Source organism: Poecilia formosa, unplaced genomic scaffold (genome assembly GCF_000485575.1).
Source record: "Poecilia formosa unplaced genomic scaffold, Poecilia_formosa-5.1.2 Scaffold47, whole genome shotgun sequence".
Taxonomy (NCBI): domain Eukaryota; kingdom Metazoa; phylum Chordata; class Actinopteri; order Cyprinodontiformes; family Poeciliidae; genus Poecilia; species Poecilia formosa.
Genome location: NW_006799986.1, coordinates 1,129,017 through 1,154,697, shown reverse-complemented (window position 1 = coordinate 1,154,697; position 25,681 = coordinate 1,129,017). Strand labels below are relative to the sequence as shown.

Below are 25,681 nucleotides of genomic sequence, written 5' to 3'. Positions count from 1 at the left end.
TGAACCCTGAACATTGGACATGAGGAAGACCAAGGATGTTAGCTTCTGGTTTGAACTAATAAAAAAGGCAGCTATAAACTGTTCTCTGCCTCAAGTATTCATAGATTTTAGCTCCTCCTCCTCTCAGCTCCTTCAGACTAGCCAGCAGCAATTAGCAAACACCTGCTGAGCTCATTATAGGAGCCACTTCTCAGATGAAGGCTGGTAAAAGTGTTGTTAAAGGGTTAATAGAGGAGCCATGTTGGGATGACTTCCTGGAGGCGGAGATTCAGAAAGAGCAGGAAGTCTTAAAGAAACAGAGACCCAATTTCAAGGCGATAAATATCAAAGTAAATTTTTTAAGTCATCTTTGATACGTAGAGTATTTTCTGAATTGACTTGATTGTGCTATAAAATGGTACAAAGACAGAATACTGCCCTTTTAAAGGAAATAAACTCCAGACCCATGACCAGAAATACATTTATGAAACTAGAAAAGTCAAATTTCTGTTTATTTAAATGGTTCAGAGCAACATGGCTACTTAGCTTCAAGCTACATGCGTCCTCTTTGTGTAATATTGTCTCCTTCCTAAAGTCATTTTTGCCAAAAATATCTTTTTTTTTTTTTTGTTGCCTGAAACATGTTTTGGAAATGAAGAGGTAGTAATTTCTTTGCCAAAATCCCTACTTCTTTCTTTCCAAAAGATATCTTAGGCGCCAAAAGTGTTGGGAAGTATTTTAGGAAGGTGGTGATCTGTTGGCCTTCCTGAGGGTTTCCTACCCTTCACAACAAGCCGAGCCGACGTCTTCAGGTTCTCCACGCTGAACACAAAGCTGCCCGTGTCTTCCACCGACAGGTTGGAGATGGTCAGGCTGTGCACTTCCCCTTTGGCGCTCATTCGGAAGTGGTTGGTCGGCTTCAGCTGGATCCCGTTTCGGATCCAGGTTCCCGGGACGTTGGCGTGGGACAGCTCCACCTCAAAGGACGCCGTTTCTCTCTCTGTGGTCTTAATGTCTGTCAGCCCACGCTTGATGCTGATTTTACGCGCTGTGGGACAACAACAGACAGGAAGTTATCCGGGGGACGGACCAACAGGACCAACAGGAGGAATGGTGTCGCTTTCTTCTACACAATGGGTCTGGACTCTGTTCAGCTGGCTGATTTCAGCCATTCGAGCCACTGAGCCTCAAACTAAATCCAGGTTTGAAAGTGCCAAGTTTCTTCACTTATTGTGGCATACACAAACATTCCCAGTGGAAAAAATGAGTGTTTATTTTGGAGACCTGATGACAACAACCTTCGTTTTGAAGGCCAGGGTGTAAATTTAGACGCAGTGAGAGTAGATCAAAATTCACAGGATGTGCCAACAGCGGCCCGAAGTCCCAACTTTCCCCTTCCCACCTGCACAAGTGTTGAAAGAGCAGCCTTTAATTCAGCCACTCGCCTGCAGACCGCAGCCTGGGCAGCAGAAGCAGGAGGAAACCCTAGAATAAGTGCATCTTAATTACCACAAGATGCTTAACAGAGCCTCAACGTCAACCAGGTTTTACGTCACCAAGAAAATCTTTACGGAGGACAATAACGACAGAAACAACAGGATGTTCTGGACTAGTTTCTACTGAAAATGTCTCAGTGCACTTAAAATCATGCACATAATGTCCTTCATGTTCGTGAATCTTTTTATTAGCCTTTTGAACTGAAATTGATTTTCTTCCCCACTCAAGCAGTTTACATCAGCTGATTGTCCAAGAATTGAAAATTATATTTTCTGTAGTCTTCATTACCCAATCGATGCAAACAATCACAATACTTTGACCTTTTTGAATTCCACACCTAAAAATAAACCAAAGTGTGTAAAAACTAAAAATACTACTATAGCTAAGAAACACTAAACTAAAACTAATAAGTAATAAAAACTAGGAAATTAGTTTAATTTGCTTCTACGTTCTAAATTGAACTTGGAAGCAAATTTTCAGCAAATATATAAGCTTGATTTAAGTCTACAATTCTTTAATACTGATTAGAAAGTTCTTGTTTCACTGGCTGATTATTTAGCTGATAACATGTCAAATTTATTTATTATAGCATTTTTTAAAAATAGGTTTCAAACGGCACCAAAGTACAAACAAAAAGTAATAATAAAATAACAGTAATGAGTAAATAAAATAAAACATCACAACAGAAAAGTTACGTTATGAGGCTTCAATCGAGACATTTTTCCGCCAGTGGAACTAGAACTGGGTTGCTAGGTAACCGGGCTGGGCTTGGCTGGGGTTGCTAGGCAACGGCGCACTGCTGCTGATTATGACATAAGTAGAATATTCTACCAGTGGAACTAAAACCTTTTCATCAATATTACAGAATTATTAGTTTAAAATAAGCAGCTACATTCAGTTTATCTTAAGTGCTTGAAGGTGAAACTGGACCAAGAATACTTGGTCAGATTTGGTGTTTTTTGCAGTGCTTGAGTCTGTTTACGCCGACCTTGTTCTGCGTCTTGTGTTTGGTTGGGATGTCACCTGTTGGTTGCCATTCCATCCCAGTACATGCTGCCTCTGTTCCCAGTAAACTCAGATTACTGCTAATTAAGAGCGGCCCTCAGAAGCAGGGGGAGTTGTCGGTAACGGTGGTAAACAAACAGCAACAGGACATAGTGAGAACACGAGAACACTCACGCTCCACGGCCAGTTGGGCCTGCGTCCGGTCGTGGAGGGTTTCACAGCTGTAGGCGCCCCGGTCCGCCGCGGCCACCTGGTGAATGGTCAGGCTGTGGGACCGGCCCCTGTGTTTCAGGGTGTACTTGGCGCCGGGGTGGATCAGGATCCCCTGCCTCATCCACTGGACCTCCGCCGCCTCTTGACTGACCTCCACCTCCAGAGTCGCCTCGCTGTACTCCTCAGCTACAACTGCAGCCATTTTCTTTGTGAACAGCGCCTGTTGCTCTTTAAACCACAAACACAGATTACAGGACAGCAGCCTCTAACATTTAAGTGTTTAAAGCTACAGTATGTAACTTTTATTTTCATATTTGTAAGAACTGTCACCATGTAGTGACAGTTTTTTTGAGACAGATCATTTGTGAAATAAAGTGATCTGCTGAAGAAAAACAACCAATCAGAGCCAATTAACAGAACAACTAACAGTGGAACTGGAAGTCATTTTAAATATCCAAAACAACCAAAAACAATAAATAAAATGGAAATGAAAATCTGAACACAACATAGCGCTGTCAATCAATTTCATGTGCTCAACGTGCTAATGGCAGAGAAACAACTCACCGTACAGGAAAACCGTTAGTTCACAGTGATCGGTTGCTATGCTAACTAGCCTTAGCATTCTTCTTTTTTTTCTCCCTCTCAGTGACAGACCAGTTGCCATAGCCACTGACTGACAACAGCTCCACTAATGTATCAGGATTCAACACCAAAAACCCACAAACATTTCCCACACAAAGCCAGAACATTCAGTTTTATGTTTTCAGGCTTGATGTTTATTTTACAATTATTAATCAGTGATTGCTGCAGTAGATTAGCTACCACTGCTAATGCTAAGCTAACACAGCGGTGGTTGATAAGCTAATTTAAACACCTGCTCTACTGATGATCTGTCAGAGTTGGTGTGTAGGTCGCCTTTTATTTACCTTTCAAATGAACCGAAACACATTGAATTCCACACCACATCTGCATGTCAAGGTGGTCAAAGTCAAGCTAGCATAACTGCCCCCTTTCCTCTTCCATGCACCATAGTATAAGTTAAAACTTTTTTTGTTGCTAAGGGCCAGAGGAGCTAAATGTTTAAGTAGAAAAGCAGACAGTCTGTTATGAGTCATGAAGAGCCCACCTTGGACCGTTAGCTCCGCCTCTGACTCCAGCCCCTCGGCGTCAGCCGTCACCCTGCCGCTGTCTGACACCAAGCAGCTGCTGATGCACAGCATGTGGCACAGGCCGTTACAGGAGACGGCGGCACGCTCGTTCAGAGCGACGTCCTTTCCATTCAGACGCCAAACCAGGGCAGTGTCGGCCGGCGAGACCACGCACTTAAACACGGCATCTTCCCCTTCACGGATGGTGATGTTACGCAGCTCAGCGATGAATTCCACGACACGGGGGGCTGGAAATCATCGTTAATAATCTCTCACATTTTCAGTACAAAATAACATTAAAAGGAATGTATTACACAAAATTCACATTTTTACATTTTTGTGTTTCCATTTGGGTTTCTACTGCTCCCGAAAACAACACAAGCTTTAAAAATACCCACTCAGCTGTTTTTCGGCCTGTTGTTGATTTTTGGTGTCTGGAAAACGAGCCGTTAACAAAACCTTCGAAATGCAACATCACAAATCAGCAGGAACTGACCTCTCACCTAATGACCCCAGTTAAGCCTGGCTTGTCGCCTAGCAACCCCAGCAGAGTTCCGCCCCGTTACCTAGCAACCCAAGCTGAGCTCCAAAACGTTTTGCCAGCTGGTTTTACCACGGTACAATGGCTGCTGCACAGCAAAAACACAAAATCTTACCAAGTATATTTGGTCTAGTTTCTAGTGCAAATATCTTAGTTCACTTAGTTCACAAGACAAGACTAACTTACATTTAACTTTTCAGGAAGATATAGCAGCTTGTTTTAACCCAATAATTCCTTGATATTGATGGGAAAAGGACTGGCAGATTATTTCACTAGTAATTAGGACTTGTTCCATCAATGTTATGCAAACCAAAATGCTTGGTAAGAGTTTGTGTTTTTGCAGTGAAGTGTTTTGTTGTTGACTTACCGTACAGTAGCCATCTCCTGCATTCTCGTTGGTTGCACAGAAGGCTCTAGTAATGCTTTTCAAAGACATATGGTTGTATAATTGTGCATCTTGCAGCCATTTTTATGTGAGAGTGTAGGTGTTGGACATGCATGGACAGCAGCAGTTTATTTGGATTTAAAGTGACAGGACACCCTAAAACAACTAAAACCTCATTATCTATTATGTAATTCTGAGCAAAACAAAAAAATGTAATGAACATGTTTTGTATGGCCTGTAGATCTATTCTGACCTTTAATCACTTGAGTTTGAGGAATGAAGGTGACTTACTTTCGATGCTGACAGTGGCAGCTGTTTGGTCGTCTGTGGATTCACAGACGTATTCTCCAGCGTCTTTGTCCGTCAGCTGCTGGATGGTCAGGCTTCGCTCCCGGCCTTGGGCTCGTATTGTGCAGCGGCGACTTGGCGTCATCTCCTTACCGTCTTTTAGCCACTGCACGTCTCCTTTGGGCTTGTTCACCTCACACTGCAGTGTAAGAGTTTTACCTTTCAGAGAGATCACATTCTCCAGACGTTTGACAAACTTCACCTTCATTTCTGAAAAAACAAATCAAACAAAGGAATCACAATTATAAAGATTTAACAAGCAGGTCAGGGTAAAGGTCACAGCAGAGGGCGTTCTTACCTTCGACTAAAAGACTGAAATACATTTCATCCGTGCTTACGTCACAGACATATTCTCCAGAATCTGACAGCTGCAGAGGATTAATGGTGAGCTTATGAGTTTTACCCTCACTGGAGATATGAATGTTGTCCTTATTCAACAGCTGGCCGTCTTTCAGCCAGCGGACATTAGCTCTGTCGCTGCTCACTACGGCACACAATGTGGCGCTCTCATTCTCATAAACTGCCAGGTTATTCTTTCCTTTTTTATTAAGAAACTTGGCTGGGGGATCTGAGGGAGACACAAAACAAGTTTCTCAAAGAATTCAAGCAAAAAGATATGAAGCTACAACCCCTAACATGCAACTGAAAACATAAAAGATATTTTATTTTACATATTTGTTGAAACAGATGACAGCGCTAAGCCCCTCCTCCCGGCTCTGATTGGTTGTTTGCATTTCTTAAGGCGGTAGTAGCAGCTCAGGAATTAAGTGGAGGAAATTGATTTTTTCACAGATTTTCTCTTATAAACTGTAAAAAACATTTATTTGTAAAAGTAGCTGCAGCTTTAAGGACCTAGAAGGAACGTTCTGATTTACCTTGAACCTCCACCACTGTGACCAGCTTGTCATCGATGGCTTCACAGACATATTCTCCAGAGTCTGAGGGCTGGAGCCCGGAGAGGACGAACTTCCTCACGACACCGTAGCTGTCGATCCGGATCCGGTCGCTCGGATGGAGAGCCTCTCCGTTGCGTGTCCACTCCACGTCGGCGTTCGGTCTGGAAACTTCACACTCCAGGATGAGGTCGTCTCCTGTTACCATCACATGATGCTCCGGGTTCCCAGAGTTCCCAATAATCTGCACAGGAGGTTCTGAACATAAACAATCGCATTGATTAGCCTGGAGACGAACAAGGAGGCCTTTTAGTTTTAACCAGGGAAAATTTCTGACAGAAAACTCAGAAAATGTTAAAACACAAAATATTAAAGTTCAGGCTTTTGGCTTCCTCTTGATCAACACATCTGGTGTCCATTAATTTATTAAAATTGCTTATATACTTTTTGATAAAAGTGACCTCAATCTTTTGTTTCATTGCCCAGAATTGACCATAAAAGCTGCATTTGCAGTTAAAAGTTAAAATCCTAACGGACCGTTTTTCCTGTCTGAGCCTAAAGATGAATATTTTTTGAAGGATAATTTTTGTACAGATTTTGATTCAATATATTTATGTTTTCAGTTGTGTTTTTATTTTTATTCCCATTTTATTTATTGTTTTTGTTTATTTTGGATATTTAAAATGTCTTCCAGTTCCACTGTTATTTGTTCAGTAGAAATTAAAGTTTATTAATTTTTGATCATTGTCATGAAAAGGGTTAAAAATGGACTGAAAACAACAATATTATCATTTAGCACAATAATTTNTTCTACACAATGGGTCTGGACTCTGTTCAGCTGGCTGATTTCAGCCATTCGAGCCACTGAGCCTCAAACTAAATCCAGGTTTGAAAGTGCCAAGTTTCTTCACTTATTGTGGCATACACAAACATTCCCAGTGGAAAAAATGAGTGTTTATTTTGGAGACCTGATGACAACAACCTTCGTTTTGAAGGCCAGGGTGTAAATTTAGACGCAGTGAGAGTAGATCAAAATTCACAGGATGTGCCAACAGCGGCCCGAAGTCCCAACTTTCCCCTTCCCACCTGCACAAGTGTTGAAAGAGCAGCCTTTAATTCAGCCGCTCGCCTGCAGACCGCGGCCTGGGCAGCAGAAGCAGGAGGAAACCCTAGAATAAGTGCATCTTAATTACCACAAGATGCTTAACAGAGCCTCAACGTCAACCAGGTTTTACGTCACCAAGAAAATCTTTACGGAGGACAATAACGACAAAAACAACAGTATGTTCTGGACTAGTTTCTACTGAAAATGTCTCAGTGCACTTAAAATCATGCACATAATGTCCTTCATGTTCGTGAATCTTTTTATTAGCCTTTTGAACTGAAATTGATTTTCTTCCCCACTCAAGCAGTTTACATCAGCTGATTGTCCAAGAATTGAAAATTATATTTTCTGTAGTCTTCATTACCCAATCGATGCAAACATAACCACAATACTTTGACCTTTTTGAATTCCACACCTAAAAATAAACCAAAGTGTGTAAAAACTAAAAACACTACTATAGCTAATAAACACCAAACTAAAACTAATAACTAATAAAAACTAGGAAATTAGTTTAATTTGCTTCTACGTTCTAAATTGAACTTGGAAGCAAATTTTCAGCAAATATATAAGCTTGATATAAGTCAACAATTCTTTAATATTGATTAAAATGTTCTTGTTTCACTGGCTGATTATTTAGCTGATAACATGTCAAATTTATTTATTATAGCATTTTTTAAAAATAGGTTTCAAACGGCACCAAAGTACAAACAAAAAGTAATAATAAAATAACAGTAATGAGTAAATAAAATAAAACATCACAACAGAAAAGTTACGTTATCAGCCTTCAATCGAGACGTTTTTCCGCCAGTGGAACTAGAACTGGGTTGCTAGGTAACCGGGCTGGGCTTGGCTGGGGTTGCTAGGCAACGGCGCACTGCTGCTGATTATGACATAAGTAGAATATTCTACCAGTGGAACTAAAACCTTTTCATCAATATTACAGAATTATTAGTTTAAAATAAGCAGCTACATTCAGTTTATCTTAAGTGCTTGAAGGTGAAACTGGACCAAGAATACTTGGTCAGATTTGGTGTTTTTTGCAGTGCTTGAGTCTGTTTACGCCGACCTTGTTCTGCGTCTTGTGTTTGGTTGGGATGTCACCTGTTGGTTGCCATTCCATCCCAGTACATGCTGCCTCTGTTCCCAGTAAACTCAGATTACTGCTAATTAAGAGCGGCCCTCAGAAGCAGGGGGAGTTGTCGGTAACGGTGGTAAACAAACAGCAACAGGACATAGTGAGAACACGAGAACACTCACGCTCCACGGCCAGTTGGGCCTGCGTCCGGTCGTGGAGGGTTTCACAGCTGTAGGCGCCCCGGTCCGCCGCGGCCACCTGGTGAATGGTCAGGCTGTGGGACCGGCCCCTGTGTTTCAGGGTGTACTTGGCGCCGGGGTGGATCAGGATCCCCTGCCTCATCCACTGGACCTCCGCCGCCTCTTGACTGACCTCCACCTCCAGAGTCGCCTCGCTGTACTCCTCAGCTACAACTGCAGCCATTTTCTTTGTGAACAGCGCCTGTTGCTCTTTAAACCACAAACACAGATTACAGGACAGCAGCCTCTAACATTTAAGTGTTTAAAGCTACAGTATGTAACTTTTATTTTCATATTTGTAAGAACTGTCACCATGTAGTGACAGTTTTTTTGAGACAGATCATTTGTGAAATAAAGTGATCTGCTGAAGAAAAACAACCAATCAGAGCCAATTAACAGAACAACTAACAGTGGAACTGGAAGTCATTTTAAATATCCAAAACAACCAAAAACAATAAATAAAATGGAAATGAAAATCTGAACACAACATAGCGCTGTCAATCAATTTCATGTGCTCAACGTGCTAATGGCAGAGAAACAACTCACCGTACAGGAAAACCGTTAGTTCACAGTGATCGGTTGCTATGCTAACTAGCCTTAGCATTCTTCTTTTTTTTCTCCCTCTCAGTGACAGACCAGTTGCCATAGCCACTGACTGACAACAGCTCCACTAATGTATCAGGATTCAACACCAAAAACCCACAAACATTTCCCACACAAAGCCAGAACATTCAGTTTTATGTTTTCAGGCTTGATGTTTATTTTACAATTATTAATCAGTGATTGCTGCAGTAGATTAGCTACCACTGCTAATGCTAAGCTAACACAGCGGTGGTTGATAAGCTAATTTAAACACCTGCTCTACTGATGATCTGTCAGAGTTGGTGTGTAGGTCGCCTTTTATTTACCTTTCAAATGAACCGAAACACATTGAATTCCACACCACATCTGCATGTCAAGGTGGTCAAAGTCAAGCTAGCATAACTGCCCCCTTTCCTCTTCCATGCACCATAGTATAAGTTAAAACTTTTTTTGTTGCTAAGGGCCAGAGGAGCTAAATGTTTAAGTAGAAAAGCAGACAGTCTGTTATGAGTCATGAAGAGCCCACCTTGGACCGTTAGCTCCGCCTCTGACTCCAGCCCCTCGGCGTCAGCCGTCACCCTGCCGCTGTCTGACACCAAGCAGCTGCTGATGCACAGCATGTGGCACAGGCCGTTACAGGAGACGGCGGCACGCTCGTTCAGAGCGACGTCCTTTCCATTCAGACGCCAAACCAGGGCAGTGTCGGCCGGCGAGACCACGCACTTAAACACGGCATCTTCCCCTTCACGGATGGTGATGTTACGCAGCTCAGCGATGAATTCCACGACACGGGGGGCTGGAAATCATCGTTAATAATCTCTCACATTTTCAGTACAAAATAACATTAAAAGGAATGTATTACACAAAATTCACATTTTTACATTTTTGTGTTTCCATTTGGGTTTCTACTGCTCCCGAAAACAACACAAGCTTTAAAAATACCCACTCAGCTGTTTTTCGGCCTGTTGTTGATTTTTGGTGTCTGGAAAACGAGCCGTTAACAAAACCTTCGAAATGCAACATCACAAATCAGCAGGAACTGACCTCTCACCTAATGACCCCAGTTAAGCCTGGCTTGTCGCCTAGCAACCCCAGCAGAGTTCCGCCCCGTTACCTAGCAACCCAAGCTGAGCTCCAAAACGTTTTGCCAGCTGGTTTTACCACGGTACAATGGCTGCTGCACAGCAAAAACACAAAATCTTACCAAGTATATTTGGTCTAGTTTCTAGTGCAAATATCTTAGTTCACTTAGTTCACAAGACAAGACTAACTTACATTTAACTTTTCAGGAAGATATAGCAGCTTGTTTTAACCCAATAATTCCTTGATATTGATGGGAAAAGGACTGGCAGATTATTTCACTAGTAATTAGGACTTGTTCCATCAATGTTATGCAAACCAAAATGCTTGGTAAGAGTTTGTGTTTTTGCAGTGAAGTGTTTTGTTGTTGACTTACCGTACAGTAGCCATCTCCTGCATTCTCGTTGGTTGCACAGAAGGCTCTAGTAATGCTTTTCAAAGACATATGGTTGTATAATTGTGCATCTTGCAGCCATTGTTATGTGAGAGTGTAGGTGTTGGACATGCATGGACAGCAGCAGTTTATTTGGATTTAAAGTGACAGGACACCCTAAAACAACTAAAACCTCATTATCTATTATGTAATTCTGAGCAAAACAAAAAAATGTAATGAACATGTTTTGTATGGCCTGTAGATCTATTCTGACCTTTAATCACTTGAGTTTGAGGAATGAAGGTGACTTACTTTCGATGCTGACAGTGGCAGCTGTTTGGTCGTCTGTGGATTCACAGACGTATTCTCCAGCGTCTTTGTCCGTCAGCTGCTGGATGGTCAGGCTTCGCTCCCGGCCTTGGGCTCGTATTGTGCAGCGGCGACTTGGCGTCATCTCCTTACCGTCTTTTAGCCACTGTACGTCTCCTTTGGGCTTGTTCACCTCACACTGCAGTGTAAGAGTTTTACCTTTCAGAGAGATCACATCCTCCAGACGTTTGACAAACTTCACCTTCATTTCTGAAAAAACAAATCAAACAAAGGAATCACAATTATAAAGATTTAACAAGCAGGTCAGGGTAAAGGTCACAGCAGAGGGCGTTCTTACCTTCGACTAAAAGACTGAAATACATTTCATCCGTGCTTACGTCACAGACATATTCTCCAGAATCTGACAGCTGCAGAGGATTAATGGTGAGCTTATGAGTTTTACCCTCACTGGAGATATGAATGTTGTCCTTATTCAACAGCTGGCCGTCTTTCAGCCAGCGGACATTAGCTCTGTCACTGCTCACTACGGCACACAATGTGGCGCTCTCATTCTCATAAGCTGCCATGTTATTCTTTCCTTTTTTATTAAGAAACTTGGCTGGGGGATCTGAGGGAGACACAAAACAAGTTTCTCAAAGAATTCAAGCAAAAAGATATGAAGCTGCAACCCCTAACATGCAACTGAAAACATAAAAGATATTTTATTTTACATATTTGTTGAAACAGATGACAGCGCTAAGCCCCTCCTCCCGGCTCTGATTGGTTGTTTGCATTTCTTAAGGCAGTAGTAGCAGCTCAGGAGGAAATTGATTTTTTCACAGATTTTCTCTTATAAACTGTAAAAAACATTTATTTGTAAAAGTAGCTGCAGCTTTAAGGACCTAGAAGGAACGTTCTGATTTACCTTGAACCTCCACCACTGTGACCAGCTTGTCATCGATGGCTTCACAGACATATTCTCCAGAGTCTGAGGGCTGGAGCCCGGAGAGGACGAACTTCCTCACGACGCCGTAGCTGTCGATCCGAATCCGGTCGCTCGGTTGGAGAGCCTCTCCGTTGCGTGTCCACTCCACGTCGGCGTTCGGTCTGGAAACTTCACACTCCAGGATGAGGTCGTCTCCTGTTACCATCACATGATGCTCCGGGTTCCCAGAGTTCCCAATAATCTGCACAGGAGGTTCTGAACATAAACAATCGCATTGATTAGCCTGGAGACGAACAAGGAGGCCTTTTAGTTTTAACCAGGGGAAATTTCTGACAGAAAACTCAGAAAATGTTAAAACACAAAATATTAAAGTTCAGGCTTTTGGCTTCCTCTTGATCAACACATCTGGTGTCCATTAATTTATTAAAATTGCTTATATACTTTTTGATAAAAGTGACCTCAATCTTTTGTTTCATTGCCCAGAATTGACCATAAAAGCTGCATTTGCAGTTAAAAGTTAAAATCCTAACGGACCGTTTTTCCTGTCTGAGCCTAAAGATGAATATTTTTTGAAGGATAATTTTTGTACAGAGATTTTGATTCAATATATTTATGTTTTCAGTTGTGTTTTTATTTTTATTCCCATTTTATTTATTGTTTTTATTTATTTTGGATATTTAAAATGTCTTCCAGTTCCACTGTTATTTGATCAGTAGAAATTAAAGTTTATTAATTTTTGATCATTGTCATGAAAAGGGTTAAAAATGGACTGAAAACAACAATATTATCATTTAGCACAATAATTTCTGGGACGATTTATCGTCCAGCAAAGTTTGTAATCATTCGCCAAACCTTCAAAATCCTTTTTATGTTTTGGATCTACAAAAAAACCAACTACTTATTTTAATGCAGGGTTGTCCAAAATGGGGCACGGGGGCCATTTGTGGCCCTTGAGATAATTTTGTTCGGCCATTGATTGACCAAAATGTATCTAAATTGCTTTTATTTTAATAAGACAAAAGCCTGAAGCCCCTTTTATGTTTTGGATTTTTACTGATACACAGATTTCATAAAAACTATTTATTGTTGAGGAGATAAAACAAACATTTTTAACTTAACAAATTCAAAATTTGGAAATTTTGGCCCCCGGCACAGAAAGTTTGGCCACCCCTGGTTTAAAGTATTGAGTTATTTTGATCTGATGACATTAATGACTGAGTCAGCATGTTTACCTCTCACAGTGATGGTGAAGGCCATCTTGTCGTCTCCTGCGTAGCAGCTGTACTCTCCTGAGTCTTCCAGGCCGGCGTTCAGGACGACCAGCGACCGGAAAACGTCCTGCTCTTCGCAGCAGTATCTCTGGCTGTCGTCGATCAGCTGACCGTCTTTGTACCAGCGGACGGACGCCTTGGCGTTCGACAGCTCACACACCAGAATGATGTCATCTGAAACTAGGAACTGCTTTTCTGTCTTTGCATCAGTTTTTCCCAGGATTCTTACAGGCAAATCTGTGAACAAGACAAAGTATTTATCTGTCATTACCTTGACTATCAATGAGAAGTCTTAGAGTGAATTCACACCAGTCCTGATTAATCCGCTTTAACTAAACTCCAGTCTGTTTGTCTAGAAAGTCCGGTTTGTTTGGGGAGGACTGAATGCTAATCAAACTCTGGTCCTTCTACAAACCTTGGTCTCGGTTCGGTTTAAGTGAACTCTGGTTTGGTTTGAATGCAAATGTGAACGCCAAGCGGATCAGAGACCGCTCCAAAAGCAGTAAGTGGACTACAGCACAGGGCATTCTGGGTAAATACAACCAAAACAAACATGTTAGCGCTGGCAGGAGAAATGGCTCATGGTCTTTAACCAAAGACTAAAGAGAAATCCTACAACTACTAAAACCTGACGCCTCCATTTTTGTTTACATTTGGAGAAGGAGGAAGCTGCGCTCAGTGTTTTCTTCAGAGGCTTTTGGTGCAGCGCCCCCACAGGCGAGGAGAGGAACAGGTTGCTCACAGGGTTTGGTTGGTTTGACTCAGACCAGCTGAAAATGCATCATGTTGCAACTTTTTCCCCAATCAAACCGAATCTACCAGACTATCAGGTGTGAAAATGACTTAAAGAATAGTTAATCTTTTCTTTTGACCAAAACTGAACATTTTCTTCTTCTATCCAGCTAATAAAAACATTACCCACCCTGCACTCTGACACTGAAGTCCATCACGTCGTCCTTCGCGTCACACACGTATTGCCCGGCGTCTTCCACCGTTACAGAATGAATCGTTAACTGACGCGTGACGCCATCTTCCAGGATCGTGACTTTCCTGGAGTCCTCCACTTCTTCTCCATTCTTCTTCCAGGTCACCTCGGCGTTTGACCTGGAAACCTCGCAGTCCAGAACCAAAGTCTCACCAACCACTTTCTCAACTCTGCTCGCCATCTTCCGTGGGCGCAAAAACCGCACAGGAGGCTCTGCACATTTAAAAGCCCAAGAAGTGTCAGTAAGATGAAAATACTGAAGCAGACGGATGATCTTTACTGTTTCTTTACCTGCTATGTTCACAAAAAACGTCACAGAATCGTCTCCGGTGTCGCACACGTATTCTGCAGAGTCTCTGACCGTCGTTTCAGGGATAATGAGCCTCCGGTAGACGCCGTCCACCTCCAGGAGGAGGTTCTCGCTTTCCTCCACCTCCAGTCCGTCTCGATACCAGCGCACCACCGCATTGGGCCGAGAGATCTCACAGCTCAGGACCATCCGCTCCGACGTCTGCTGACACAGCTCCATTTGGGACTGGCTCGGCGACAGAATCTGAACCGGAGGCTCTGGAAACGACATGGAGGCTTTTTTATCAAATGAATCGAGGCAAAGTTGGAGCCGCCTTAAGAAATGAAGAAAAAATACCAAATATTTCTAATTCCAAGGCTGGAATTATGCAACTGGATTATCAATAATTCAGGTTTGGTTGTTTTTCTCCATTGGACATTTTAAGGATTGTTTTGCATTAAATCAAAATAATGAAGTTTATTTTGGTAGCACATCATAAAAACATCAGTCACCAATTTGCACCCACCCTGCACTCTGGGTAAACATTTAAGCTGGTAAACATTACATTTTGCATCCAACATGTTGGTAATTGATCCAGTTATTAGTAATCAAATCAACTCTGAACATTTGGGATTTTAGTCTAGTCAGTGTTTCGGCTGTTTCGCAGATTTGTGGTGCATAAAATCTGTATGCTGCTCCTCCATGTTTGGGAATTAGTCTAAACATTTTATGTGGCAGAGCCGTCAAGGTGCATCAGGAAAGAAAGAAGCCATATTTTCCAACTACCTCCATAGTTGCTGGCACATCTGGTAAAGATGTTCGAAAAGCTAAAAAATAAACATGTACAATGAGGATCTTTCTTATTCTTTATGAAATTACCTTTATTACCCATCCCTCTTAGATCAGATGCTGTAAATGAGTTTAACAATTAGATTTTTTCCAGTAAGACATAAACCTACAATTACAGCATTTCCCCAGCCTGGTAAAAACCTTTGCTAGTTTTAGAAGAGGTGCGTTGATTTATTGGCGCCGATTTCCTTCATTTTGGGAGATCAGTTATTGTCGATATTTACACATGAAGCCGATCTTGTCCACGTTTTTGTTCGACAAGTCTGCGCGGCGCTGCAGGGTCAGATTAGATGATTTCAGCGACTCATACTCATTTTCCACACCGCAGACCTCAGACGTTTTGTAAATACGCAGACAGTTCAGAGCAGAAAACCACAGTGGACAAGCAGGAGCTTCTTCAGGTTTGCAAAGACAGACATCTGGGTTTTTTACGTCTAAACCTGCAGGTGTTGTATGGTTGCCATTAGCACCGTGTGCTGCCCCCTGGAGTCCATCTGAATATGAGTTATAGTGGGGATGAGCTGCAGAGAATAAATGCTGCAGAAGTTGGGTCGGCCCCATTCATCAAACCTGAACCATGCTAGCAGCACAACATTTTAAACTGAAATTCAAACAAACAAAATTCAAACTTCCAACAGCAGAATCAGAGCATTTACCCGTAATGCTAAGATGGAAGAATATGGAATCGTCGGCCGTGTCGCAGACGTATTCGCCAGAGTCTTCGACTCTGCTGCAGAGGATCTTCAGTCGCCGGTACGGACCCTCGTACTTGAGCTTGATGTTCTCACTCTCCTGCAGCTTCTGGCCGTCCTTGAACCAGCCGACGGCTCCGTTGGGCCGGGACAGTTCGCAGCTCAGGATGATTTCCTCAGGGACGTGGCGGTCCAGGTGGACGTCCTCTTTGGGGTAAACAATCATCACCGGAGGCTCTGCGGATGAAAAGTGGAATAAAAACACATCAGATTTCCTGGGAATGCGTTTCCTGAAAGGTGATTTATTACCTCTGATGTTGACTTTAAATATTAAAATGTTGTCTCCTGTGCGGCAGGTGTATGCGCCGCTGTCAGACAGTTTGGCTGAATTAATGATCAGATTTCTCTTGGTGCCCTCGGCCTCCATTGATACATTATTGCTGGGTTGTATTTCGGTTCCGTCTTTGTACCACTGGACCACGCCGTCGGTCCTTGAGACTTCACACGACAGAATAAGCTGCTCTTGCTCCACAGCGGTTCGGAAAAGGTCCTTCTCTGGGATGTCGGTAAACGTTGCAGGCGGCGCTGTGAGGTAAAAAAGCTCAGTTACCGTCTGAAATCCAGCAGCTTTTCTTATACAGATTCAGACTCACAGCACACAGAGTGAGGATCAGTTAATGTTCCTCTACGGCAAACTGGAAACAGTTCAGAAGCAATGCGTTGGTGTAAGAAGGTGGAAACATTAAAGGTCATGGATATTTCTAAGAGCGTTAAAACTGCAGTAAGTAACTTTTACAAAGAAAATGTTTTTCACATATTTATTAATGTCATCTTGTTGTGACAGTTTATGAGACAGAAAATCTGTGAAAAGATCGATTTTCCTAAGTTACTGTCTGAAGAAATGTGCTAAAAACACCCAATCAGAGCCAGGGGGCGGGGCTTAGTGCTGTCAATCAACCTTGTGTATGACTTAACATTACAAGAAAACAGATTATCTACCATCATCAGTGGCTTCGCTAACTAGCCTGAGCATTCACGACATGCTATGCTAGCAGCAGTGTAGCAGAGAGCTACACAGAGTGTGATTGACAACACTAAGCCCCGCCTCCTGGCTCTGATTGGCTATTTCTAGTTAGCACTGGCAAAAGGAAAAGGAGCTCAATTTTTCCACAGATTATCTGTCTCATACTCAGGCCTGTAGCAGAAAACAAAACAATTGATAAATTAAAACGACCTCAATCATTTCCATTGGCATTGATTTATTGTTTTTCTCTTTCTACCAAAAACTGGATGATAAAAGTCTTCAGTCTGATGTTTGGGTCTCTACTAAAACTTATTTTGAAGGATAATTTTCATTGCAAAGACTTCATAATTAATTTTATTGCTGTTTCTGTTGATTTGTTTATGTTGGATATCTAAAATGTCTTCCATTAAAATTAAAAGTTTATGCCATTATTCTTATATTGCTTAAAAATGGTCTCAAAACGACAATATTACAGGTTAGAAACAGGTTCAACAAATATGTAAGAATAAATAAATGTTTGATAAAAGTTACAAACTGCAGCTTTAATGGCGGTGGAATAAAATCTGTTATGGTGCATATGAGGATGGTCATGATTTGCTTTCTGACACATTAAAGGCCATGAAGATGTGAAGAGTGAAAATAACTTGCCAAGAAAAACTGAGCATATCACCTTTCACCTTGAAATCTTTATCACCGTCATCAGCCTTACATTCATACACCCCAGCGCATGATGACAGGGACGACTCCATGACCAGAGCTCCCTTATCGGGCTTTGACTGGACCGCTAAGCTCGATTCTATCCCGTCCTCATACCAGCAGGTTTGGTCTGCAGGGTCTGAGTTCTCACCATACACTCTGATCAGGTTTCCTGCCTCAACAGATTCGCTCCTCTCTGCCTCTGAAACAGCTGAGAATCAAACCCATGCTATAGGACTTCATGTTCACTGAGCAGCAGTCAGACGGCGCAGTGCCGGCAACATGCATCAGAAAATGCAACAAAGTTGGCTGAGAGGTTAAAGGTTATTGGAGCCGGTCCGAAGTGAGTCAGGTTCTCACAAACATGTTAGTGCTAATCTTTCTGCGGTCTGCCTGTCAAACAGCAGATTTACTTCAAATACGCTGAAGTCTAAACCACTAGCGTAGCAACACCAACGTTAAGAGCCATGAAATGCCGTCCAAAGTCCCAAAATGACCTTCAACAGAGGCGTTAGCGATTCAGTTCCCAAAGGGCCGCGCCGTCAACAAATGTACGTATCTGAGTTTCCATTACAAATGTGAGCAAAACTTTGCCTATTTTTGAAAAAACACAATTTCGGTGTCTGGATTAAATAAGAAGTTAATCTGAAAATCTCACGTAAATAAACTTGGCCACGCTGTAAATTATTTTCAAAAACCGGCAGCGCCGGATGTAAACACTCATGAGATTTATTAAAATGGTGACCTGTACAGGTGTCTTCTTCGTCTCTTCCGCCAGACGTAACATCCGGTTGATGATCATGTGACTCATATGATGCGGAAAAAAGCGCTTCCTTGTTTAATTTTGATACGCTGAAAAACAACCTAGCGCAGAAACTTTTGATAAAAAAAAAATTATTTTATTGAAATTGGAGTGTTTCTATTTAGCAAATTTATTATCGTTCTTTCAATGTGCGCAGTGTTATGGTCAGTCGTTGGACAGCTGTCCAACGCTTTTGAGCTACAGTTTTAAAGAGAGTTGGTTGAAGACATCTAAAGGGTCACGTCTCTCCACAGTTGCATTTATCCTCGACTCATCATTGACAGAAAGTCCACTCCTGTACGTTCAAATTGAAAAACCGTTTGAAACCATTTGAAAAGCCAACACTGAATTTTAACTTGTGTGTGTTTGTTCTCACATGGTAGATTATATACTTACTTACTCAGCTGCCCTGAAAGAACATGTCTATTTTTGGGAAGCAGGATCACATTGAGCAGCAAACCACCGAAGCTTTAAATGCTTCAGCATGGTCAATTATTTTTATTTTTATTAATCATTAGTGCAGGTTATCAGAGTTGTAGCTTCATTTTGCCTAATGGTCAGGGAAGAATTAAAAGTTAGTTACTCTCACAAAGCTCAAAATACTTAGATCACCTGCAACATCCACCTTGAATTGAATACGGTTATCTGTAGCCTCACAGCTGTACAACCCAGAGCGCCTGACTTCTGCTGATTGAATCACCAGCTCCCTCAGTTTTTCACTGGTTTGGATTTCATATTCTCTCGTTTCCAGAAGCCGTTCTCCGTCTTTATGCCAGTGAACTTGAGCAGCTGTCTCTGAGACTTCACACTGCAGCTTATCTGGGCAGCCTGCTTCTACAAATTTGCTTCTTGCAACCTCTGGTAGCTTTGAGAACCTCGCAGGAGTAGCTGTGGATATTATGAGATCAGTTAAGCTTACATAGTTTTTGTTTTAAAGTTGTGTGGTTCATATTTTGGTTTGCCTTAAGAGTCTGCCATACTTCATCCGAAGCTGAACGGACGTTTCACACATTCCCCTCATTCATGGCGCAGACCACCTGGGGAACATCCCACCCACTTCTGCAAACTTTACATCCCTTTGACGGTTTGCACTGATATTTAGTTAAGATTTGTGCAAATATACAAGGTTTCCCACAGAAAACCTACCAAGCTTGGTGGGATGGTCAGTTCACCAGCAACCCACCAAGTTTTTATATTAAAAATGTTAAAAGTTTTGAAAATGTGGAGGTGCATGAGCAGGCATGATCAATTGGAAATAGTGGAATGTGAAGCCAATGGCCAACATAAAAACCTGGCTCCATTCGTCTTTACTGTCACATTTAGTTGTGTACAAAAAACTGTTTAGAATAACCAAACAAACTTAGCCTGGTGGGGGATCAAGTAAAGCCTGGTGGCCCGCCAGGCTTATAATACACCAGGGGAAACCCTGGTACATAAAACCGCATCTGATAAATGTTCCTTAAAAGTATTTGTGTCTTCTGCTGAGACAACCGGATAGTGGAAGCAGAGAAGCTGAAGGGAAATATGGACATTGCTGATTGCTGTCTGAGTGCATTTCTGCATAAATCATGGCCGCAGACTTCTGACCAGTCATGCAACACTTCATGCAGAGCTCTGTCGAGATAGTTTGACCCAGGCCTGCTGTTGAAAAGCAGAGGCAGATGACAGAGTTTACATCTACGTCAATGAGAGCCGATTGTGGCACTTCGGATAAAGTATGAGCGAACCTCAAGTGTTTACAAAGTTTGTCCATTTATTGATGGACTTGATTAGTTTCAACTTGTGCAAAGATGCAACTTTCCCAAATTAATTATTGACAGATGTGTTAGAAATAAGTTCCAGAAAGTCACCTTCAATGTCCACGTGAAAGGTCACGGCCTCATCAGCGAGACTACAGCTGTAGAGGCCAGAATCGGAGACCTTTGCTGAGTGAATGATTAACTTCCTCAGGACTCCGTCTCTTTTCATATCAAGGCCTGTTTTGGAGAAAAGCTCCACCTCATCTTTAAACCAGGAAACCTGAGCAGCAGGGTCTGACACCTCACACTGCAGGAATACTGGAGAACCAAGTCTAATCAGCTTGTATTTTTCTGAAAATGGGGTTGCCATAATCCTTGGTGATTGGCCTACAAGAGAATGACAAAGGCATAAACAAGAGATGAATTCACAAACACCACCCAAAACACTAATTCCAGCCAGTCACTTTCTCAAGACCATTTGAAGCAAAGTACACTTGCACCATGCAGACTAAGCAATCCCTTCACAGACACAGCAATAAGCAATCACCTTTTACGTCCACTTTAAAGGTAACGCTGTCCTCTGATGTCGAGCATTCATAGATACCAGCATGAATGCTTTCAGCTGACGGGATGATTAGGGTCCTTGTCAGACCATCTGACTTAATTTCCACTTTGTCCCAATACCCAAGTTTCATCCCGTCTTTGTACCAGTCGACATGAGCCGAGGGGTCATGAGAGAGTTCACAGCTGAGGGCAAGAGGTTTTCCCTCTTCGATGGATCTGTTCCTGTCCTTCTCTTGCAGCTTTGAGAACTTCACAGGTAGCCCTGCAGTTGTGGGATATTCCAAAAGGAAACAGTAAATATTCAACTTAATTAATGCAATTTATTGAAGTAATACAAGAATTTTTGAAACTTTACCTTTATCTTAAGTTTATCAACACAGCTAGCACAAGACAAACATATCTCACAAAGTATATCAGACACAACGAATATTCAACAAAAAGACAAAAACCAAAGAGTGTCTAGAAGAGGAAAACCAAGAAGGCCATATCACGTGACATGTCCAATGTCACATTTTGTTCACAACAGAGATTAGAGGTAAGTTGCAAACTAGAGCATGTTTTATGCTTACTCTCTTCTTCCACAGGTGTGTTTAGTGTGTCAAAGAATAAGAGACAAGAAATGCAACCTCTTTAATACAGTAGATATTCAGACTCGAACTGTAGGGAGAATGGCAGAGATATTAGGAAAGTAAAGCTCCTGAATTATTGTGTTAAGATTTGAAAGGTATTTAATTTAGAAATGTCATTGTGAATAGATGTAACAGGGAGTGTTTTTAATTACCAGGGAATCTTCCTTTGTGTATTAAAGAAGCAGAATATTAAAACAATTTTATGTTAAGTGATAAACTCCGTTAAGATAAGCACTCAGTGTTAGTGCTTTGCAAGACACTAGAAGCACTGCCAGGGGTTTTGTGCGTCACCTTTTACTTCCACAGAGAACTGGATGTCATCATCCTTTGACTCGCACCGGTACACACCAGTATGAGCTCGCTCAGCGGACGGCACAACCAGACTCCTCACATTTCCCTGAGACTGGATGGCTACTCCGCTTTGAGCTCGGAGCTTTCTCCCGTCCTTGTACCAACTGACTTGTCCAGAAGCGTCTGACAGCTCGCACTGCAGAGCTATGCGACATCCAGCTACCACTGTCATTTTCTGCTCAGCCTCAGACAAAGCTGCGAATGTCAGAGGAGGAGCTACAGGATTGAATGTAGAATAAAATTAGTCAATAAGGTGCAATGGGCTGATTCAACGACAAGATTCACCTTTACCATCAACATATGGGTAGTGCATTATATCAAACTAACAGTAATAATCTCATAAATTGGTAACTATTCACAAAATAGTAAGGTAATATCATGTCTTTATCAAATTAGCTAGCATCCATCCATCATTTCTACTGATTTTTCACATCAGGTAACGGAGGTAACGGGTCCAGACTCCCTGCAGGCATTCCCAGGCCAGGTGAAATGTTTCATCCCTCCATCTTATTCCTGTTCTGTCCAAGGGTCTCCTACCAGCGTGACCAGAAAACCTCCAATCAGGCACCTGAAAGGCATCCCAATCAGATGTCCCAGGGCCGTTAGGTGAGTCTTTTTGGTGTGCAGGATAAGCAGCTCTTTTTCAAGCATTAAACTGATGCAAACTTTGATTGTTATCTCTAAGATTGGCCAACCGTCACCCCGTGGACCAATGCTCACCTCTGAAGTCCTAAAACAACCCACTGCTCAGACTTTGATCAGTGAGGCAATTCCTCCCAGTCATGCTAATGTGTTTGACATTAGATTAGATACATGCTGAACTGAATTCAGACTTTATGATTTGGAAGGACACAGCCAATAATTTGGGAGTAAAAGTTTGTTTAAAAAGTGACAGAAATGTGTGTTTTTGTGTCACAAGTGGTGTTTTACACGATTGTCTCTCCTTGAGATCTTTGTATTCTGGCTCTGAATTAGAACAAATACTTGAAAACAAATACAAAACAATGAATGGATCCAAAACAATGAATGGATCCATGTGTTACCCTGAGGAAACTGTCAGGCAATTTTCTGATTAGTCCTTTGATAATCACATGATATTACCTAATGAACTACATTATCATCAAACGTTCACTAAACCGTTCAGCTGTTTTTACTGATATGTAATGTAAATTATGATGTACACCTGGAAATCCTTTTAATTCATATTTGTGACCTTTTTGTTGGGCACATGATTCTCCATTCTGGTCCTCCAGGATCTCTGCCCTGCATGTTTTAGGTCTTTCCCTTCTGACTTCAGTCAGTGGTTGATCAACAGGCTTCATCCCTGGGATGCAGCATCATGTGCTGCATCCCATCATCTGCAGCACATGATGGGATGCAGAGGAGGTCATGCAGTTTTTTGAATCAGGTGTTGTTGCAAAAAGACACATCTGAAACATGCAGGGAAGTGTTTCCTGAGGACCAGAACTGAGAAACACTGTAGTACGCAGAAAACAAGCTCGTAAAAGTCAAGAACAGTGATTTAGGGAAAGTTTTAAGCCAGTGGATCCCAAATATTCGCCGTGGTAAGGAACTACAACCCACCCCCCTCAAGTGTTCCCACTGAATACTTGAGCACCTCTAAAAGTGCTTGTATTTGCCTATTTTAATACTTCAACCACCAAATACATGTTAAAATGTGATAATACAGGTAATGGAAGCCATCTTGGCGCTACTGCAGAAGCTACTGTCCACGATCTTCCTTATCTTTGTTCTTGTGGGTTTAGCCAGTCAATGCGAAGGAAATTGAATGCGACTCTTCGACTGGCTGCTTTGCAATCACCAGCCGATAGCGCCAACCAGCTTTGTGTCGAGGTATTTCAGCTTCCAAAGCTGTATTTTCTTCCAAACCTTTAAGATACGCACCACAGGAAATCTCTGCAAATGGAATTACGTTGCCAAATACTGAACCGTAAATAAGCAGGGGTCCACTGTGTTTCTTTTTAATAGTCACTGCTAAACAATTTATCTGGTTCTGTTATAGGTTGGTGTGTTTTATCCAGACTGAACAAAGCTTGGTTGTGCAAAATTTGTATAACTTTACAGATAATCAATGCGAACAGGAACAAATTAAGAACAATTTTTATGTTTTCTCGTTCAAATTTGCATAATAAATGAGTGATCACCTTTCACATCCACATAAAACTGCACTGCATCATGTGATGTTTTGCAGATGTAAATTCCTGCATGAGACGGCATCGCTGATTGGACCGCCAGCGTTCTGACGGCGCCCTCTGTGAGCAGGTTCTGCCCAGATTCTTCAGACAGATTTACTCCATCTTTAACCCAAGTTACTGCAGCACTGGGGTCTGATATCTCACATCGTAGCTCAATGGGTTCACCAGCTGCAACAGCCTTGTTCCTCTCAGCCTCTTGAAGAGCTTTGATTCTCACTGGCAGAGTTGGGGATGCTTGAGGTAACATCAAGAGAGAGTGTCATCACTATTAATGACTATAACAAAGTATCTTGATATTTAAAATATATCAAGAGCAAAGGTTCAAAGATTAGTCGTGCCAAAAATATTCTGACATTAAAGAAAATTCAAAGATATGTTCATTGATATTAGTCATTGAAACAGAACGGTTCTTTGGTTAGACTTTAGCTAGCCACTTAGAGTTAGGTTTTATAACTTAAATGTTTATTCTTTTCTTTGTTTCTATAATAATTTCCTCTAAATCACCCAAGCTCAATTTAACTTTAACTACTAAAGTTTTAGTATAGACAAAGTCAGGTGAGTAAATGCAAAGTTTTCAAAATGTCAAAGATTGCAACAAAGCAATCTTGGGCTTACACAATGTCAACATTGTGTCCATCTATTGTTTGCTTAATGCTAACCATTGAAATCACCTTCAACAGCCACCTTATTAGCAGTGACATTGTCACTCCAGTGACTGTCATGTGTTCTTGACAGATAATTCCTCTCTGACTGGGATGTCTTCTTGGTGTCATAAAAGTCTGGAAAGCAAACGGTAGAACTTTCTCCACGGTGGTTTGACTGGTCCATTTGGTCCTCTACGGGCTCCAGGTTCTGATGATGAGTTTGTTGGACAGTTTTGTCCTTATTTGACAGACATAGCAACTCTGGAAGGTTGGATGCAGTCTGTCCGGTGTAATTAAATTCGTCCAACTTGACATATGTATTTGACGTAAGATGTTCAGATTGGAAAACTTCTGCCTCATTATTTGGACACAAACCTGAAGGAAACAAATCCTCTGATAATGCAACTGATGACTGTTTGGCTAGGTTAAGCTCCTCTGGCCGGTGAGTTGATGTCCTTAAACAGTCGTTTGGCCTCAAACAGAGGACGTTCCCAGACAGCGGGCAATCTAGGAGCTTTTCAGGAAGAGCAGCTGGTATTTGTATGGACCCGGAGTCTCTGTCTGACTGGACAGTAGTTGTCTGTGTGGATTTTGAGCCCTCCTCTGGTGTAACAGTTGAACCTTTTAAGAGCTCAAACCATTCCTCCTGCTGATGAGGACCAGTTTCTAAGGCTGCACAAAACTTGTCAGGTTGGTCTGTTGAAGCCTGTATGGTGTTTGATGCTCTCCCCGTCAAGGTTTTTATAGTCTTATGGAGGCTACCTGGCTTTAGTTGACTGGTTATTTTCTCTTCAAAGTGGTTTATCTGCATTGACGGGACAGGATCCTCCAAGTTAAATTCAGATTGTATTGGCCTAAAGTGGGATTTCGTGGTACTGCAGTGAGATGTGGATCCATATATTGGCTGAGGGGTTGGTGTATACTCAACGTGAACTTCATCTCCCCCATTTCCAGTGAAGGTGCCAGAATTGCATTGTGGGGACGTCTGGGTATCTTGGTCAGAGTAAGCCTCTTCCGCAGACATGTTCCTTTCTTGGTCGGAAGAGAGCCTTGGCGATGTAGCTATAAGCATTGTGGTGTACACAGAGAAAGGTTTTCAGTTGTTGGCGTTCTCATTATTTCTTCTCACAACATATTTTACAGCAGTGGGGGTTAGCATGAAGTTATGGGATAATCCATTGCAAAGACAATCAAGAAGATCGACCAGGATTG

The 25,681-nt window shown here is 41.9% G+C and overlaps 1 protein-coding gene across 7 annotated transcripts in view; it reads right to left on the bottom strand.

Annotated features, from left to right (window-relative positions):
* The window catches only part of LOC103138157 (obscurin-like), a 44,924-nt gene that overhangs the window by 6,027 nt on the left and 13,216 nt on the right, over positions 1-25,681 (bottom strand). For 2 of the 7 annotated variants that reach the window (XM_016671620.1, XM_016671621.1), the window contains exons 14-30: positions 24,497-25,531; positions 23,775-24,059; positions 21,550-21,825; positions 20,613-20,891; positions 20,177-20,452; positions 18,939-19,214; positions 17,499-17,735; positions 16,114-16,389; positions 15,769-16,041; positions 14,266-14,541; positions 13,912-14,187; positions 12,951-13,226; positions 11,698-11,973; positions 11,131-11,400; positions 10,776-11,042; positions 9,537-9,806; positions 7,963-8,638 (exon numbers count right to left, since the gene is read on the bottom strand). In XM_016671620.1, coding sequence (XP_016527106.1) covers positions 8,295-8,638; positions 9,537-9,806; positions 10,776-11,042; positions 11,131-11,400; positions 11,698-11,973; positions 12,951-13,226; positions 13,912-14,187; positions 14,266-14,541; positions 15,769-16,041; positions 16,114-16,389; positions 17,499-17,735; positions 18,939-19,214; positions 20,177-20,452; positions 20,613-20,891; positions 21,550-21,825; positions 23,775-24,059; positions 24,497-25,531 — 5,468 coding nt within the window. In that variant the 3' untranslated portion in view covers positions 7,963-8,294. Of the gene's footprint in view, positions 1-760; positions 1,028-2,655; positions 2,923-3,820; positions 4,091-5,059; positions 5,327-7,962; positions 8,639-9,536; positions 9,807-10,775; positions 11,043-11,130; positions 11,401-11,697; positions 11,974-12,950; positions 13,227-13,911; positions 14,188-14,265; positions 14,542-15,768; positions 16,042-16,113; positions 16,390-17,498; positions 17,736-18,938; positions 19,215-20,176; positions 20,453-20,612; positions 20,892-21,549; positions 21,826-23,774; positions 24,060-24,496; positions 25,532-25,681 lie in introns of those variants that run through there. The other 5 variants (XM_016671626.1, XM_016671622.1, XM_016671623.1 and 2 more) reach the window with 5 other exon arrangements.